Source organism: Aspergillus campestris, assembly GCF_002847485.1.
Source record: "Aspergillus campestris IBT 28561 chromosome Unknown P168scaffold_13, whole genome shotgun sequence".
NCBI classification, from domain to species: domain Eukaryota; kingdom Fungi; phylum Ascomycota; class Eurotiomycetes; order Eurotiales; family Aspergillaceae; genus Aspergillus; species Aspergillus campestris.
In genome coordinates, this window is record NW_020194348.1 from 27,695 (window position 1) to 46,527 (window position 18,833).

The 18,833-nt window shown below is 48.9% G+C and overlaps 7 protein-coding genes across 7 annotated transcripts; 3 read left to right on the forward strand and 4 right to left on the reverse strand.

Annotated features, from left to right (window-relative positions):
• Nucleotides 1-349: 349 nt before the first annotated feature.
• P168DRAFT_313076 (non-ribosomal peptide synthetase) lies at nt 350-3,393 on the reverse strand (the record flags this gene model as incomplete). Its single annotated transcript, XM_024839628.1, has 3 exons — nt 350-1,289; nt 1,359-2,565; nt 2,604-3,393. 3 exons carry the CDS (start codon nt 3,391-3,393, stop codon nt 392-394), a joined length of 2,895 nt encoding a protein of 964 aa, XP_024689264.1. The 3' UTR covers nt 350-391.
• A 909-nt stretch (nt 3,394-4,302) lies between these two features.
• P168DRAFT_243245 (putative phenol monooxygenase) lies at nt 4,303-6,518 on the forward strand (the record flags this gene model as incomplete). Its single annotated transcript, XM_024833845.1, has 5 exons — nt 4,303-4,437; nt 4,499-4,678; nt 4,762-5,518; nt 5,578-6,048; nt 6,109-6,518. 5 exons carry the CDS (start codon nt 4,303-4,305, stop codon nt 6,516-6,518), a joined length of 1,953 nt encoding a protein of 650 aa, XP_024689265.1.
• Nucleotides 6,519-8,844: 2,326 nt separating this feature from the next.
• Nucleotides 8,845-10,804, reverse strand: P168DRAFT_335444 (TolB family protein; the record flags this gene model as incomplete). Its single annotated transcript, XM_024841713.1, has 1 exon — nt 8,845-10,804. The coding sequence occupies one exon, from the start codon at nt 10,802-10,804 to the stop codon at nt 8,873-8,875; it is 1,932 nt and encodes a 643-aa protein (XP_024689266.1). The 3' UTR covers nt 8,845-8,872.
• Nucleotides 10,805-13,230: 2,426 nt separating this feature from the next.
• P168DRAFT_330024 (uncharacterized protein) lies at nt 13,231-14,790 on the reverse strand (the record flags this gene model as incomplete). The annotated part of the gene is made up of 3 exons (XM_024841534.1): nt 13,231-13,281; nt 13,677-14,033; nt 14,131-14,790. The coding sequence occupies 3 exons, from the start codon at nt 14,788-14,790 to the stop codon at nt 13,231-13,233; spliced, it is 1,068 nt and encodes a 355-aa protein (XP_024689267.1).
• A 314-nt stretch (nt 14,791-15,104) lies between these two features.
• On the forward strand, nt 15,105-15,757 carry P168DRAFT_321743 (uncharacterized protein; the record flags this gene model as incomplete). Its single annotated transcript, XM_024840501.1, has 3 exons — nt 15,105-15,267; nt 15,321-15,598; nt 15,650-15,757. 3 exons carry the CDS (start codon nt 15,105-15,107, stop codon nt 15,755-15,757), a joined length of 549 nt encoding a protein of 182 aa, XP_024689268.1.
• A 715-nt stretch (nt 15,758-16,472) lies between these two features.
• P168DRAFT_330025 (uncharacterized protein) lies at nt 16,473-17,088 on the reverse strand (the record flags this gene model as incomplete). The annotated part of the gene is made up of 1 exon (XM_024841535.1): nt 16,473-17,088. The coding sequence occupies exon 1, from the start codon at nt 16,887-16,889 to the stop codon at nt 16,473-16,475; it is 417 nt and encodes a 138-aa protein (XP_024689269.1). The 5' UTR covers nt 16,890-17,088.
• A 699-nt stretch (nt 17,089-17,787) lies between these two features.
• Nucleotides 17,788-18,740, forward strand: P168DRAFT_307165 (uncharacterized protein). The gene is made up of 2 exons (XM_024839083.1): nt 17,788-17,931; nt 17,981-18,740. The coding sequence occupies exons 1-2, from the start codon at nt 17,793-17,795 to the stop codon at nt 18,463-18,465; spliced, it is 624 nt and encodes a 207-aa protein (XP_024689270.1). The 5' UTR covers nt 17,788-17,792; the 3' UTR covers nt 18,466-18,740.
• The last annotated feature ends 93 nt before the right edge of the window (nt 18,741-18,833 follow it).

Below are 18,833 nucleotides of genomic sequence, written 5' to 3' on the forward strand. Positions count from 1 at the left end.
CCCGCGTAGAGGTTTTAGCAGTTTAGATAGGCATAACTAATTCAACTAACTTGTTATTATATAATAATTAATATTAATAAACTTCTAATACTTGTCAGAGTAGATAAATATTAGATATAAAAAAAAATAATTTAAATATATCTTTATTCTTAAAAAGTATAAAAAAATTATTACTAGAAGTAATATTGGTGAGGAGGGTGTTTGGCACTGTAGCAGTATTATGTAGACTTATTGCGTAGAACTATACTACCATTGAATAGGGTATCAATAATTCAAAAGCATGTATAAATTGGACTAAAGCATGTAAAATCAAGGTTCATTTTAACGATCTGATTTAGCAATTTCGATTAGCAAAAGTCGCTACCCATGCCGTCCCACGTCGAAATGACCTTTATACCCCTCTCAATTTCATGGCTGCCTTGAAATGCTTTACGAACGCAGCAGCATACTCGGGGTTGAGCATATTTGCATGGATCCCGGGGCATTCATAGAACTCAGCATCGCTCCTCACAAAGTCAACCCACCGTCCAAGTTTGTTGTCTCTCCAGTCTTGCCGGTTTAATGCCGCGTATCCTGGCGGATCAGCCACAAAAACATCCAAATGATCAACACTGCCGACGGGTTCGTATGCCTCCCCATGGACCCTGAAATTTTCCCCGATATCACCAATTCGTTCTAGCAGTTCGGGAGTGAGATGGAGAGCCTGAACTCGCTGGGGGTCACTGATGGACAGTACATATTTCAGGGCTTCCTCGCGGGTCATGTCATGGCTGTGCATGTGAACGGTGGCGCGCGCCATGATCTCATCGTCGATGAGCTCAAGGAAGAAGGAAATATGCAGAAGCACGTCCAGCCAGTTTTGGCCTCGGACGTATTGCGCAATATGGGGTGGGTAGTCAATACTGGCCAGGAAGCGGACCTCCTGCCCCTGAGCCTCTAGCTTCTTACCTACCTCGAAGGCAAGCGTGGACCCGAGTGAGTATCCGGCTACCGCATATGGGCCGTGGGGTTGCACTTTACGGATATGTTCCACGTAAGTGTCGACGGTCTCCTCCATTGTCTCGAAAAGAGAATCGTTGGCGTTGTAACCGCGAGTGCGAAGTGCGTAGACAGGCCTTGTGGGGAAATGTGTTGCAAGTGCGATGAAAACGAGGATATCGCCGCTGCCGGGGTGGATCAAGAAAAGGGGGATCTTGGTTCCATGCAGCTGTAGTGGAACAATAGGATTGTAGACAGGAGGCTGCGAAAGGAGTCGATCAACAGATGAGGCGATGCCAGCAACCGTGGGCCTGTTTTTTGCCATCTATATTAGCCTTAGGGGAAAGGGAATAGCGGTTGGGTGGATGTCATTTTCTTACTCCATCATTATGTCTGACATGGGAATGTCAATCGGTGCTTGCACGGCCTCTTGGATCAGGGCCTTGAGCAGGATGAGGTTAAATGAGGTGATACCCAAATCAAAGATAGACGAATCCGAGCTAATGGCCTCCATAGGAACATTAACGACTTGTGCTAGCACGCTTTGGACCTTCCGTTCGTTCTCGGTCTCAGGATGGCGTAGCTTAGATTGACCATATACCCGGATAGCCTCTCTGTCTCTTTTTTCATAGCTCTCATAGTCGCCTCGCTGGAATGCAGCCCGCACCTTGGAACGAGGGATTTTACCAAGGGAGGTTTTAACAAGCATCTCCACTGGCAGCGGCACTAAATGCCCAGGTTTCCGGCCTGTCACAGCCGCGACGGTCTTTGAGATAGCAGTGGCCGTTGCAAAACGTGCAGCATCATCGTCGGATGCATAACTTGGGGAGTAGACAACAGCGATATCCTCCGTGGGAGACCCGGCGGGGCGGTGCGGGAAAGCGACAGTAAATGAGGGTATGAGACCAGGAATACCCTCTTCTTCAATGGCGGTTTCAATCTCCGTAGCACTCCATTTGACCCCATTGACAATAATAATGTCCGTGATACGACCGGCAAGGTTCAAATTACCCACCTGGTCCTGCCAAGCCAAGTCGCCTGTCACGAACCACCCATCGTCGGTGAATGCGGCAGCTGTAGCAGCCGGGTCGTTGAAGTATCCATGGAACACAACCGGTCCGGTAAGCTGTAGCTCCCCTACTTCACCACACGGGACTTCCTTGTCTTTCGATTCTCGGTTCATCACCCGCATCTTCATTCCGGGGATGCACTTTCCCAGACTCGCGAATTCCAGTTCCTTTGCAGTATCAAGGATTGGCTGGGCATGAACAGCGCCCGCACACGTCTCTGTCATCCCGAAACCAGGACTGATTACCGGCCCGCGGGCCCCGAGATTGCATAGCTCGCGCGATATAGAATCACATGTCGCCGTTGGGTTGGCCTCACCTCCTGAGTTGATCCGCTTGAGACAGGAGAGATCAATATTAACAGGCGGGTGTGCTAGCATGGCATTCCGCAGCTGATTCAGGAAAAAATTGGGTGCGAAGGTGTACGCGACTCGGTGAGTATCAAGCAGGCGTATGAACCGCAGCGGATCCTGCAAGAGTACCGTCGCGGGGATGTGGACTTGCTGAGCCCCGAGACTCACTGCTCGATATTAGTGAATTTGTTTCAGAAGGGCGGACTGCAAGGGTACTTCCCGGCATGTAGGTGGATTTCACACAGACTTGCGACATGGTCCAGCCCAACCCAGTTTAGGAACACATCTCCAGGCTGGGTTAGATGATGCGTACTTTTGCCTTGGACCGCGGTCAACAACTGCCCATGGCGGAGTGGTACGGCCTTGGCGCTACCAGTGCTGCCAGATGTCAACATGAGAACAGCCGGATCATCTGCGCATTTCGTGGTCCCAGGGATCGTCCCTGTATCAGCCGGAGAATTGGTAACTTTGCTGATCAATGACTCTATGGTGCACAGGCTAAGACCCTCCACCCCTTGAAATTCAGGAAGAAGTCTCTCGGAGGTAAGGATGGTAGGCTGCTTCAGGAGCTTCTGTAGGTGGTTCAGATGCTTGATCCGTTGGGCCGCGTCGTGGACGAAGGAGCCGGATATGGCCGGTAAAAGTCCCGCGAGCGTTGCGGCCCAAAACCACTCAATTATCTCGAGCTGAGTATCGAAATGCAATAACACAATGGACGAATCCAATACATGATCAATCATGCTCAGTAAGCGGGATTTTTGCAATGCACGTTGTTGAAGCTCAGCGTACGAGACATGAAAGGGCTTGGCGCTCTCATCCGCAGATGTATAGAAAGACAACCCTTCATTGGTCACGGCAGCTCTAGCAAGTAATTGGGCGAGGTTATGCATTGACCCATGGGATCGACATGACGGCTGTGGAGTGCCCCCGGGATTGATAGACTTTGGTACTGGCAGGTGTGGATCTCCACCATTGTCGATAACAGGAACCGTCATCTCTTCTTGTTGTTTGTGGTTCTATAAGCAATTGAACAGAGTGTGTAATTATGACTTTGATGAATTGAGTATTATAGCTTGCTTCAACATATTTTGCTCGGGGGAGGACGCGGTATTTAAGAGCCTGGTATAACAGCGTGGACTTTCTTTTGCACATACTTAGTGGTGTAGATGATTGTGGCCAATCTACAGCGTCGTCTGTTACCTGGGGATAGAAATCCGGTGAAGCAAGTGATGTGAGGGACAGCTGTCTCGTATTTCTCGACTCGCAATTGGTCCTATAGACGTATAATCTTGTTTCTAGTACGTCCAGTGGTGTATGAACAGACTTTGTGGCGCTAGCAGCAGCAGTATTAGCTGTATCAATACAGTAAGCTGAACATAGGCACTTCTCTCGCCCTATGTTTGTGTTTTACCATTATTACTGTATCTTCGGTGTCTCACTGGTCTGTTAAACCCCTTACCCAAAGTAGGGCTCTTTTATCATACCCCAAGGTAGCCAAGAATGTCGGTTGGATGAATAGTTATCTAGTGTCTCAGCCATCTGTTGGAACCCTTACCTGATGTAGGATTGCTTTCTCAGGGCTCCAGGTAATCAAGAATGTGAGTAGGACAAACAGTTGATTAGTGTTACAATGCTGTGTTTACCTAGGTTGCAACACACCTTGCATGCTGATTCAGGTGAAATTGCGTTTTCATGTGCCAAGTATACATGATAGATTGGCACGACCTGCTCAAAGTCAAAGCAGTGAAAAATTGCGGGCGCTTTCATCCGATGTAATTTATCATGGTATCATGTGAATAATAATTCAAGATGCAACGGTGCCCATTAAGCTATATATATATGTGTCCCATGTACACTGCTTTTGCTCAATCAGTCGTGGGAAGATCATTTGTACAAGTGGGGAAATGACCGTCCATACTGGATATACAGTCAAACAGGAAAGGGCACAGGGAAAGCACTTGCTATCACCTCCCCTACCTCGTCTGACCCAGAGTTTCGAACAGAATGGCGAAGCGAAGTATGAGGTTATTGTTGTTGGTGTACGTGATTGCAAAGTTACTTTTTCAAAAACAGGAGAACGGAAGCTGACTCCTAGCCTAGGGTGGACCAGCAGGAATGATGCTCACCTTGCTTCTGGCTCGTTATGGGCTGGACGAGACTTCTCTCCTTTGTATAGACAACAACGAGAGTGGCCAAAGCTCTGGCCACGCCGACGCTTTTCAACCAAGGACCCTCGAGGTGCTCAAATCCTTGGGACTTGCTGACGACATTATCAATGCAGTACGTAAAGTTCAAAAGATTCGAGCATGCCTTTCATAGGATAAATTGTATATGAGGTATATGATGGCTTATCACTAACACAGGGGTATCAATTGTGGGAGACTGCCGTCTGGGACCCTTCGCCAACGCAAAAGAATGTCATCGAACATACCGCTGTTAATCCGCTTATATCGACTGCAGCTCGCTACCCATTTAACCTCGCCCTCCATCTCTCTAAGATCGAGCCCTTTATTGAGAATGATCTTCTGCGCTATCATAAACAGGGAATTCAGCGCGGTGCGAGACTCAGCGATGTCAAAATAAGTGACGACCCAGGTTTCCCCGTTGAAGCTATAATAGAGGACAAAGGACAGCGGCGTACTGTGAGGAGCAAGTATCTCGTGGGTGCGGATGGAGCACATTCCAGCGTGCGGCGTTGCATGGAGCTCCAGCTAGAAGGCGATTCGCTTGGCTATATATGGGGTGTCATAGACTTGATCGTTGAGACCGACTTCCCTGATATTCGCAGGCCAAGCTTCATCCATTCGTCAACTGGGTCAGTGTTAGTTATTCCACGCGAACAAGTTGAGTCAGGTGAATACTTGACCCGGCTATATGTTCAGACTCCAGAAAAGGTAAATACATGGGATACCCAAGAAACAACAAAGGCCAAACGGAATGGATTCACACTGGAAAATATTCTTCAATACGCCGCTGCTGCCTTCAGGCCATTCAAAATCAGTCCCAAACCACACGGTGGAGTGTATTGGTGGGCTGTCTACGAGATCAGCCAGCGTATGTTGAGCCACTTCACTGTGGCAGACTCCGCCGGCACACCCCGTGTATTCTTTGTGGGAGATGGTAATCCCTGTCACTGTGCTTGAATACTTGTACTGAGATAAGCTAATTATCTCTTATAGCTTGTCATGTTCATAGCCCTATGGCAGGACAGGGCATGAATGTGTCAATGATGGACTCTTACAACTTGGCTTGGAAGCTCATGTATTCTATCAACGGTCTAACTCCAAAAGCGTCCTCGAAATCTCTGCTTGACTCATATCACACCGAGCGCTATCCAATCGCCAAACAGCTTATGCAGTTTGACCGGGTGACAGCTTTGATGGCCTCGGGAAAGGTAACAGCAGCCAGAGACAGCAATGGCAACACTCTCACCTCAGAGGATTTCATCGATAACTTCAAAGAAGGAAGTGCATTCATGTCAGGATGCGGAATTGAGTATCAGGAATCTATAGCTGTTCAGATAACAGCGGACAATAACAATCCCATCAGTGGGACTGATTATGCGTCCGGCATCCTGCGTCCGGGAAGAAGACTTTTAAATGTCAAATTGAGGAGGGAGGCAGATGGATCACCGCGAGATCTACACGATAGTAAGTGGTCATTTTATAAGGCGTGTTAGGCCGCTAAGCTGATACAAGCTAATACCGCAGGCTTTCAATCTTCTGGGCGCTTTAGAATCCTTGTACTCGCGTCAAGCGATCTTCTTGACCCCCAGGGTACCTCGTCCCAAACACTCAAATATCTCACCGAGTCACTGCTCCCTTCGTATGCACCTTCGACGATAGAGATGGTGGCGGTGCATCCTGGTTTGCCTAGTCGATTGAATCTCAATGCCCTTCCCAGCCGAGTGAAACAGTATTGCGAGATGAGCTTTTATGACGGCTCCAAGATCGATGATGCATATCAGATTTTTGGGGTGGATAACAAGAGAGGCGTGCTTGCCGTAGTCCGTCCGGATGGCTACGTGGGAGTTGTCGCAGAGTTAGGAGATGTTGGAAGGATAGATGACTATCTCCAGAAGTGTGTTCAGAGGCTGCCATTGTTAGGTGTAATGGTCTGAATAATGTAAAGTTTTCGAACTGGTGTTGAAATTAAGCCAAGGACCGCTTCACTTTACAATATTATCAACACTCTTGTTTTGCTGGTAAAGAGAATGAGCATGAATTTCCAGTGATTGTGAAGATAGTATTGAATGCTTCACTGATACCTATCATTAGTATAGTGTCCAATAGGTCTTTTTATCATGATTGACATGTCCATCAATTCTATAAGAGATAACTATCATACCGCACACGAGAGAATTCTGGTATACCATCAAACTAGACTTCTAAGTCAACTGAGCAACCTTGCTCAGGATGCCTTGTTGCTCTAATTTATACATATATTAACCTATGTATCCCTGAAGATACCTGAATATACGTTTCACATTTCGATATTATTGACAAGGAGCGTAAAGAAAGTAGCAAGGCTGGACTAGGATATGTACCACGGTATAAAAATTTCAAGGAGGGCTCAGCTTCCTAGACTAGGCCTCAAAAGGATCTGCTCTGATCTGGATCCAGACCTGTTTTAATCTTGATTTAAAACAGATTAGATTAAAGAATTCAATAGTTTTATAAATCTTAAATTTATCTTAGATAAAGTGGATTTACTAGCTTAATAAATAAGATAAATAGGAGAGTAGTCTTTCACACAACCCATCTTGGGTCAAAGGCCCTGACCTAAAATCTAACCCAGTCTGGGCCTGAGTTAAAAGCTTATAACCCAGACCTACCCCAGACCCAGTGACTGGGCCTCTGGAAAACGCTGTCGCAAAGTGCCCATATCGTTGGCAGCCAGTAGGACGAACGTACACTGTTTGCACCATATCCATTCAATACTACCACCGAACCCGAGCTCCTAGATTATTTGTTGGGTATATCAGTCAGGCCAAGCCCTATACCAAGCATTAGTCAATGTTTTGGTCTAGTGGTCTTGAGAGATTATAAGCCTGGCTCAGATTATTAGTTTGATCCTTGCCCTGAGCACGCTAAATACTTATAAATAAATAATTTTACTAGTAACTAGTTTGAGATCTAGTCACTCTAGAATTACTAGTACCCAGGAGAGGTCAGTGTTTCTGCCTGTGCTAAGAGAGGGCCAGAGCAGTGTCTAGATCCTTAAGTCCACTCAATAGTGCTTAATAAGGGTGTGTTGGGTATATCAGTCAGGTTAAACCCTATACCAAGGGTTGGTCAACGTTTTGATCTAGCGGTCTTGAGAGTATTTGGGTTGGGTTCTCTTTCCACACAGCGCGAAGAGGGTTATCAAGCAGCTTGTTGTACTGTATGCCGACACCCATAAGAACAGCACGCCATTCCACACTGGGAAGAACAACAGCATCTATCCCGATTTCAACCGGCTGGCGGCAATGATTGGTGATTATGAGTTTTCACTTGCTCACCGAAATTTTCCAAACGCATCTAAATCACTAAACCCTGGTCTCTTCACTTGGTCTTATATGAGCTTTTACAATTATGGCACCTTGATTCTTGGGACATTCCATGGGAGTGACATCCACCAAGCGGTCTTCGGGGTCTTACCCAACCATGCGTTCCGTGCATTTCATCCATACTATATCTCATTCATTGCAAGCTTGGACCCCCAAACGACGGGCACGAAAAAATGTATGACCACTGGCCACAATTGGGCGATAACCACACGTTGCTCAACATGTGTTTTGACGGGGCGGAATTTATCACTGAAAATTAGGGTCATTAGGGTCTCGCGCGCATTTAGCATATGAAAGGCGGTGGAGAACTAGGCGGAATAGACGCATGAAGAGATTGTTCAAGATAATTTGCCGCGAGAAGAGGACCACCTATCTCTTGGAGGACACGCAGCTTAACAGATAGTAAGAACCGATGCAAACCGCTGTCACCCTTATCAGTGCCATTATCGAGGTCTGCCCGCGAAGCCAGGGGCAGGATCGGGTTGCCCACTGGCGGAGGGTTGGCGTAACCTGCGATGGGCGCCTTTACCGAGTAATATCAGTGCCTGGTTTTATATTGTCTCTTGTAGCAGTGTTTACTGTATTTATACGTTCCACTGTAAATTACCTTACGGCTGGTTCAGTTTATCTGGGGCCGGTTGATATTACTGTCGTTGATCTCCCTGTCAACATCTATCCGAAAACGCGTTGTTCGAACTTAGAGTCCAACCATTCTACTCTTCCATTCTCGGAGGCTTCATGCCTCTCTATCCTATTCAGAATCTCCTTCTTCCATCCTTTGCACAGTCCCAACCCAGGATCAGCAGTGTGCATAGATACCACATGGAAATAGACAAACTGCAATGTTTGAATTTGGTTTTTCTGTACACTATTTCTAGGATGTCTACCTGGCACCCAACTGACATCCAGCCACAGCCCTTGCCTTACTGTTCTAAAAAGCCGTTGGGTACGTAAACTGGCATGGCATCTTCCCAGAGACTATCCGTCAAGACCGTCATGTTTGAGCCATCCACATTCATAATCATGATCTGGCCATAAGGCTGGAACGTGTTATCGTAGGTCGCGGGCTCTGCCTGGAATCCCCACATCCCACTCGACCACAAAATGCGACCATCGACAGTCCAGACGGCGTGTGCATCGTTGGCAAACGAGGTAGTAAGTATAGTGAGATCCGTTCCATTCGGACGAATGATGCACACCTCGTAGTTCGAGAACTCATCCCGGGACAAGTCGGTGATGTTGCGAGTGAATAGCACCCATTCACCGCCCGGGGAGAAATACGGCAAGTTATCGCGCTCCGTGGTCAAAGTGATAGTCCTGTTGGTCTCCAGATTCAGCAGACGCAGACCGAGACCGGGCATCCATTCGCGGTAGACGACCATTTTTCCGTCGGGAGAGAAGCTGGGGTAGCCCTTGTTGGTCGAGTTTCCAAAGGTCAGTTGCTCGTAGCTCGACCCATCCGCTTTGGTCCGGAAGATCCACCCGGGGGCCTTGTCACGGCTCTGGAACCAATATCCAAAACCGAACGTGATCCACTCTTCGTCCATCGACCACGAAGGCTGAAAGGCCCCACCACCACCCCTGGCCACCGTGTCTGGGTCAAGGACGCCTGGTTCGTACGTATCAAACGCAATAACAAAGTCGGGATCGTCAGGCGCCGAGACCGCCACTGAGCTGTTTCCAGGATTGCCGGTCTGCTTGGTGGTAAAGGCCAGCTTTCCTTGGGGGGAGAGTTGGGGGAACACGTCGATGAAGCGGTAATCCCACTCGGAATCCCAGGACCAGAGCTCCTTCTGCAATGGCCGAATATCCCACCCAGTCTTCTCGTAGACAACGTATTTGCCGTCGGCAGACCACGCCGGGGAACGCATACCGCCGAGAATCTTTTTTGAGCTCGAAGTATAGTGAATCCCCCCAGCATCTCCGCCCTTTATCAGGTATCCGATATCGGTATTGGAGACATACTGCGGGTAGATCTTCACACCAGATGTATTGGTGTGTCGAACAAAATCGTTGCCGGACTTGAAATCTAGTGAAACGATCTGGCTTTCCGATGAATTGACGCTGAAAGCTGTCCTCGAGTCCCATGTTGCTTGCAATGTCATCTCGTAGCACACAACACGCTTGCCGTCCGGAGAGAATCGGGGCGATCCGTAGGTATGATCCGACTTCCCGTACACCTTGCGAAAACCAGTGCCCTCGGGGGTAATGGCATAGAGAGCCAGTTTCTGCGTATGCTCCCAGCCTGAGCCATCATCGTGACCGGTCCACGCGGTATTTCGGTCCGAGGAAAAGATGATCCATTCTCCATCGGGCGACCAGGCCGGCGCGAAGAACCCGTTCGGCGATTCAGGCTTCCCCGTAACGCCGGTTTGATTTGTAAGGTTTCGAGCCACACCTGTTTCAAGGTTCATGAGCCAGATGTTGGAGGTGTAGACGCCGGCGGTAGACGCGTAGGCGACAAACTTCCCATTGGGTGAAATCACCGCCGCGTCTTCAACAGAGGGTGTAGTAGCGACTGGCTTCAAGCCTCTACCGTCGATGTTGACCATGTAGACATCGGAGTTACCGTCACCATTACGTTCAGTGGTGAAGATAACTTTTTCACCGTCAGGGGAGAATGATGCGTGGTACTCGAACACGGAGTCGTCGCCAAGCAAAGAGCGTTCGTTGGAACCGTCCGCATTCGCAATGTACAGTTCTGATGATGAGGGATTGATGCGGTTCATCAGCATCACACCCTTCTTTCCTAGCGCGGCGCGAGGGACCACTGCACCCGAGTGCGGGTTGATGCTCGTATCAAGATCCTTGGTATCTGCCAAATTCGCATAGGGGCAGGCGGCGCTACACAACATGGGTGCTAACAGGGCCACAAGACAGAAGAACATCTTTCCGACACTAGATCGACTGGTGGGTTTCTAGAAGAACTGGGTAGATCTCGCGCCTGGCCTATCTTTATATACCATTATACTGCGCAGACATGGGGAGACTCGGAGAAAAAAAGAAAGAGAGAAACGAGAAACGCAAAGAACGGGCCGCATGCTTGACTGATTCGGTGGACGGACAAATTAACATGACGATCGGCAGAATTTACCCTGTTGACTGATTTTACAGGCAATACCATGAATGGCCAGACTCCGCCTAGCTGAGCGATCGGCTCGGGTTATTACTCGAATTTGATCCGGTGCTTTTGGGATAAGGTGGGATTTCACCAGAGGCGAAGAGCGGTGCCAAAGCTAAGAATTATAATCCATAGCCTTTCAGAGCCTAGAGGTGGACCCCATCGCTTGGGCCCGCAGCGAAATTGCCTTATCTGATCGGTAGCCGAGTTACCCGGGTGTTATCAGATCCGCACCTTGGTCTGTCTTTTCTTCATTCAGATTTTCGCTTAAGTGTCAACCAGAAGAAGCTAATAAGACCTGAACAGCATCGATTGGTTCTGAATCCCTGGCATCAATGATCTTGCGGTCCAGACTTGTAATCTAACAGAAAAAGGCGCGCTCTAGCCCACTGATAAGAGTTATTGTGCCGCCTAGAGTCACATTAATGAGATTAAAAAGTGACTCTGAAACTGGTCTAAATCAAACTGGTTCAGTTTTAGTCCAATTCGTTACTAGCACTACTCTTTTAACTACAATCTATGGATAATCAAGATACTGCTACTCCAAAATGTTGACCAATAATCGGTATGGGGCTTAACGTGGCTGTCATTTCAACATATAATACATCACACATATGTTTCTATACCCCACCGTGTTTTGTAATATTGCCCTATTTCAGTACTATCTTTGAAACTGTCCAAATAATGGGTGTCACTGAGTAATTTCAGCTGGTCTTTATCTCTTAATGAAGTCTTCTACTAGATGAGCTGGACTCTCCCTGGGTGGATTCTGATAGGGCAATCACATACAGCCCTCTAGAGCGGGTGAGTGTGACAACCTTTTCCATCTAATCAGGGCTCAAGATGCAGGTGAAAGCCCTTCTTCCTCATTTTCATGCCTATACTTCCTGTTCCATAACCCAGAATACCGAGCTCAATAATCAGCTTTTTGAAGATACTGATAGCACCCTTGATAATAATTCTTGTGGTACAATAATCTTGTACTGGTAAAAATATATCAAGTCCTATTAACTTTCACAAATGAAGCCGATGGTTGTGGCCAGCCTGGGGAGTTGAATGCAGCAGGGCTTGAAAAAGGCCCAGTCATAACATGCTTGTGGGGAAATAGATCCCGAAGAATAATTCAATCTCCATGGACCATCATGGGGCGATCTGTAATTGCTGTCATGTATATATCCCCATCAAAGACAGCTGAGGAGGGGTGGAACAATGATCAGAAACCTCAAAGTTGATCGACCTGGGTCGGGCATAGTCAATCCACGTGGTTCCTGGGGCCAGATAAACGAACCGGAACGTGCAGAGAAACAACAGCACGCGGTTTTGGTCGAGATTGCCGCTAATCTGCATGATATTAATCATCGCCTGCTCGATGGTTTGGTGCATGCGCGGGATGTCGAAACACCCGGTCCCCGCTGGGGCCACAGCAAGTCATGTTCCACCGATTCCTGTCGGGAGAGGTGCAGGATCTATGCCATAAATGCCATGATTGTATCTCGCGAGACTAGGGTGCAAGCTTCCGAAGAGTCGGGGTCGGATACTGCGCGGTGGCCATAGATCAACGTGGTGTTATGATACATAGACACCAGGCATTAAAAGTCGCGCCAACCATCGGGTGAGATGAACTCAATAGCGTGACCGAGATGAAGCGTGCGGCGATAGGCGCCCTCAATCTTTTTTTTTATTCCAGATTTTTGACTCGCGCGATGTCGCCCGTCAGGCATAGGATATAGTTTAACTGCTCTCGGCGGGTGGCCGTGTGCATGATGCCACTGAAATCGCTGAAAACGGTCAGACTATCCTTCAGTAGGGATGACATCCTCAATATCATTTGTGCGATCAAGTTTTATAATGCCAATAAAGTTACATGTGAAGTAGTATTTGTAGAGAAAGCGACGAGCTGCTTAGAGTTTCTATCAGATGATCTCGCGCCTGGTCGGTGTCCGCGATCATATTCGTGGTCTGGCGGAGGGTGACCAGTCCTTGGGAGAGGTACTATAGTGTAGTATCGCGGTAATGCCCCGACCACCCATGGAGCTGCTGGGCATATGTATGACTAATCGAATATTTGTGGGCCAAGTCCTCCAAGACCATAGCCAGCACGGAGTAGAGCACTATTGGGGAGGCATGGGACAGAGGCAGGATGATATTTCTTCACGAGTTTCACAGCCCGTCGACCCAGGTGAATTGGGCCGTGGCGCGGTAATCAAAGTGCTGCAGCAATTGGTCAGTGAGATTTTTTTATGGCAGTCCAGTCCCAACAAAGATAACCCCAACTCCCGGAGACCCTGCCCCGGGGCATGCGTCTTCTAAATTCAGATATTATGCTGTCTAACAGATCATGCTAGTTTACTATTTTTAAGTATATAGCTTTAATTCCGTGGGTGGAAGCGCTCTCAGCGCAGCAGGCCGCGTGATTAGACAAGAGTACTAGGACTACAGGTGATCACTAATAAGAAGAGTCACGAGGAATACCTAGAGACTGGATCCATTATACAGGAACAAGAATTCTGACAGAAAGTAGTTTCCCTACCCGACTCCCCCTATTCTCTCCTTCTCATCAACTCGAATCCCATTCTCGGCACTATATTAATCTGCATAAAGCTCACATGACATGCCACGCGCTGGCACCTCATCTCTACTACTAGACTCTCCGCTCCGCTGGGACAGGCGAACTCCACTGTTGTGCTGTTTGGCTTGGCTGTGAGATCCAGCACGCCGAGCAACTCCCCGCGCACAGGAAGGGTCGAGTATGATAATGTGTCATAATCGAGCTCGTCCATACTGAAAGAGACGGTGGATGAAGTGGCCGAGGGTGCAATAAGCTGCCAGACTTCAATTTCCGTTACATCCCCCTTGGTGGTGATGTCGTTCACACGCGCAGAAAACTCGGGAGGCGGCCGCCAGGAGAGCGCGCAGGCATTGACGCCGTTGGAGGGAATAGGGAAGCGCATGATTGTAGAGTCCTTCTCTCGTATTAGCAGCTGCACACAAAGGGGTAGACACTAAGAACAGGTGGATGAATTGAAGGGAATGTGAAAGGAGGAAGTATGGAATACGGACCTCGACTGTAACATAAACCTGCACACCCTGTCCCCACACGGCATCCTTCAGCTTCCGACTCACCCGTGCAATTCTATCTGGCCAAGCGTGGTGGTAGACCAGGGGAGGGGGGATGGATTCCGCTACCCTGTGCAGCCCCAGTCTAGCGTCGCCATAGGGGAGAGCCTCGAGTTCGGAGTCAGAAAAGGGGTAGGCCTGGTACTTTGATAGTGTAGTGGGAAAGAGAGCAATGTTCACGGCCGATAACAGCGCTAGGGCGAACGAGAAGTAGAAGATGAGCTGGGGCAGCGGAGAGGGCTTGGATGTTTCGTGGGCGGGGAGGTTGTCCGAGGCTTTCAGCAAGGGGGCACAGTGGTCATCCTCGGAGAAGGAGCGCTTCTCAAGAGCGGAGCTGGAGCCCTCACCATCGTCGTGTAGCGGAAGAGGCGCATACTGGGAAGAGCTGGACATCGCTTTGGAGGTGGACATGTAGATGGGGGGTAAAGAGTAGAACAGAGCGAGCGAGAGGTTGAGAGAGGGCGCGCTGTGGGTGGAAGCAACTAATGTTAAAGCAGACGGTGGCACCTGTGCCAGATAATTGTCCAGGAAGTGAGACTGCAGAACGCCTGGTACGCCTTGCCGCTCACCGCGCTCGCCAGAGATAGTAGGGTTACATTCCATCTAAGACCTAGCCTTTCTACATGGACAAATACACCCCGTGCATTCATGCATCAGTCAGGTCGCATTTGTGCGCATCGTGGCCAAGGAGGTAGGAATAGGTCGACTTCTATAACTGTCTTCCGTAATACCGCTGATACCATTGATACCATTGATACCGCCTGATGTTATCTGAATCGGCGACTGGCCATTTCTGGGGTGTGATGGTGACAGCTCCATCTAGCAGGTATGAAGGGATCCAACAGAATTAGACTGTCTCAGCATACTTGATCTTTCCCTCGCTCTGTGTACGGTGCTGCAATTGACCTTTATTGACCATGCCCTTCCTCCTCGCCGCAACCACGTTCCTATTTACCCTCAGCATCAGAATCAACCTCACTTCTGCCGCGCATGCCGGCTTTCACGTCCAGTTCCCATCGATGACCCGCGGTCCAAAGCCCAAGACCCGGCCAGAGATTGATCAGTACAGCCCTTTCTGCAGTATGCCCCTCTCTGTCCCCGGTCTAGCAGCAGCATAGGCTGATACAAAGAAGGGGAGATAGTTCATAACCCCCAAGGTTACTACCGTGGCTCCCGCAGTTTCCTGTCATTCTCCGGCCATCCTGGAGACCTTGTGACAACTCTCTATAGTCGAAATCGAGTGCCAAAGAAGAGAGAGGACTTCCCCTACACCATCCTGCAGGATGTGCCCATTCAGCCTTCGGGGCAACTGTGTGTGAACGTCACGATAACATTTCAGACCAAGGTCGACGAGATGGGAGTCATGTACTTTGAGGCGAGGGACCCAAAGACAGGGAATGTGGAATACCACGTCAGTTGTTCTGGCATGCAAATAGTAGAGCTGTTACTGATACAAAGACAGTGCTCCGACGTCAAGATGGATGACGACGAGGCCCTTCCGGAGGAGCATCCGGCTATGTGTGCGGCTAACAACGAGACGCTTATCCCGATGCCGGATGAGTACCTGTGAATTCAGGCTGGAGAGCTGTTATGCCATGCAATCATCATGTGTAGTTCCCCTCTAATCAACGTGCAACTTGTGCTCCTCCCTCATCGTAACATACGATAGCTCAACGCCACAGCGCTTGCGTAGCTTTAAATAGAGCAGATATTCAGCTTGCTAGCTCTTCTATTTGGTTCTATCATTTTCAGATTGGTCCTCGTAGTGCTACAGCTATGCATAGTGTGAATGGACGAGTCAAAGCCCTGGTGCACCAGCCCGTCGTGATTTTGTAAGCGAAACTGAGAAAGCTTACTTATCTAGAAAACAAGATAATCGTGAGATATGTACTCGACATAAACCCACATAGATGCATGGTGGATTTATAGCCTTGGTAAGGCCAGCGAAACAGCATCATAGCAAAAGCAGATTGCTCGTGGAGAGAGTCAACGGAGGGAGCAATCAGGTCTGAGTCGCCAGATTCTAGCATGCTGTGCATGGAGAAGAGAGACTGGACATATTACACGTTCGTTCAAAACAGGCAATCGAGATACTGCTTGATATTCTCGCTTCATATAGATGTATACTGCTATGTAACGACCGTGGTGAAAATAATAAGCTCAAAGAGGAAGCAAAGGCTACGGGCTCCGGAACCTGCAAAGCATGTCATAGATGTTTGTGAAGCTCGATTCATGCGGCGAGATCTCAGGTATCCGTAGCTGAGCGTGTCTCAACTTGCATGGTCTCAGTTCTCGTGTGCCATCTCGTCATGATTTATTCCGTACTTGTGGCGCTTCTCATGTGCCATCTCGTCATGGTTTATTCCGTACTTGTGTCGCTTCTCGTGCGCCATCTCGTCATGATTGATTCCGTATTTGTGGCGCTTCTCGTGCGCCATCTCGTCATGATTGATTCCGTACTTGTGGCGCTTCTCGTGCGCCATCTCGTCATGATTGATTCCGTATTTGTGGCGCTTCTCGTGCGCCATCTCGTCATGATTGATTCCGTATTTGTGGCGCTTCTCGACCATGTCAGAGGGATGGAACTGATTCATTGACTCCTCAGTGTGTGCAGCCAAATCAGCGGTGGGAGCCGCTGCAGCCTGGAGAGGGAAAAAGTTCAGGCCGAGACTGGCGAGGCTGAGCAGGGTGGTGAAATGCATTGTTGGAGTCCGGTGGTCAGTGGATGCTTTTGTCGGGCGAGGTGAAGAGGTGCCTTGTTGATGAGATGTTTTGAGTGCTTGTTGAAGAGGTGACTTGGTGATGAAATGTTATTAGTTCGTGTTATGCCCTTGGGGATTTATATGTTTCCTGTTCTGAAGGACCACAAATCTGCTTACTTACTTCAGGAGTGGGTTGAAGCGCCAACTGAGATTTTTCCCTCGTCTAGTCAATCATCACTACTAAAACACGGCGTAGTGTATTCTTTGGTTGTAATGCATATGGTGTGATCCGCTGGATTACTAGGAGGGTAGAGATAAGGTCAGCGTTACTCCCAAATCTTACCTACTTCCTACCAATTTCCTATTGGGTCTTAAATGTAAGGAGAGACGATAATCCGTTATGCGTACCCCCAATAGCTTCATTAAATAGCTACCTGGCGACCAGGACGCCCAAAGCAGGGGGTAGTCATCAATAGACTCAAGGCCTATCCCAGTGTTTTTCTAGTTACCTTCATTATGAGTAGCGTGGTATTATATGCGAAGCTACAAACTGCCTTGCGTGTGTTTCATTACTTACTACCACTACCCACGTCATTTATAAATTTTGAATAATGACTGTAGTTAGCATGGTATCTCGGAAGTTACCTCTCCTTGCGTGTGCTTCTCCGCGTACTGACACCTGCCACGTCATCAACAAAACCATTTGAATAACCGCTTTGATGATCAGAACATCGCAGCAGTCGGCCCACCTTGCATGCTCCTTTAGGCCATTATGATTTGCCCATCTAAGTGAGAGCACATACGGGCATAGATGTGTCAAACACAGTTAGCCCGCTTCTGATACAGATCAAAATCCCATCTGTCTCTGCTCCTTTCAACCCACCACCCGACCAGCCCACTGAGATGTCCCCCAAGTCCCTGGCACCCCAATTACGCGGAGTTGCCCTCGGCCTGCTCGCAGTGCTGAGCGTATGCCTCGCCCTGAACTTGGGTGCCCTCCTCTTCTCTTTGCGCATCCTAACGCGCGGTTCAAGGGAATATAGTACGCCATATCCCAACTTCTCCTTGCACTCATGGCTAACACACAGAAGCCTACCTCGCCGGAGACCGACCTCGCGAGCTCCCCCTAAAAGTTCGCACTATCCAAGCCGCGTTCCACGACGATCCCTCCCACTACGGGATGGAAGGCATCACTGCCACGGCTGAATGGAACGAAATTCGCCCTCCTGGGAGGGGTTACGTTTTCTTGGGGGAGGAGCACTTCGCATTTGGTGTGTCGATGTGGCACCAGATGCATTGCCTTAACCACATACGCGCGGTGCTTGTCTACGGGGACGATGGGTCGGACCATACGGCGCACTGCTTCCATTATCTACGGCAGGGCATTCTCTGCGCCGCCGACACAACCCTAGAGTCGGGCGGCACAATGAAGAAATTGGCTAATGGGAATACAGTCGCTACTGGCGATGGAACCGTGCATACCTGCCGGGACTGGAGACAGGTTTATGATTGGCTGGAAAGCGATCATGAGAAGTGGACACCGGACATGTATGAAAGGGTTGAGGAGGCTAGTTGATGATATGGTGGGTATAGGGTGGCTCAATGCGGTGTGCGCAATTCATGGTTCTTCTTGCTTCGTCATTGGCGTGTCCATGAATCCAGGGCTCGCGTCAATCTGTCGGTTGTTGCTAGCGGATACGTCGAGCGACTTCTTCACTGCTGAGTTCCTTGTCGGCGTACTCATTATTTGCGCCTGGAAGGTGGGTAATCATGTCCTTCGGGAAACATCACTGAATTTGAGCTGCGACCTGTCCCTATCCGCAACTACCAAGTTCGGGGACATCAAAAGAGGGGGTGGGGTAGTTAGAACCTTGTGGTTAGCAAACCAATGGACTAGGACATCCAGTTTGGCCACGTGTCACCATGAGTAAAGGGGTCTGATAG

Coding starts and splice junctions, on each gene's coding strand:
- P168DRAFT_307165 (XM_024839083.1), top strand. CDS start 17,793: ATGTCCCCCAAGTCCCTGGCACCCCAATTACGCGGAGTTGCCCTCGGC. Junction 17,932..17,980: donor GCGCGGTTCAAGGGAATATA/GTACGCCATATC, acceptor AACACACAGAAG/CCTACCTCGCCGGAGACCGA.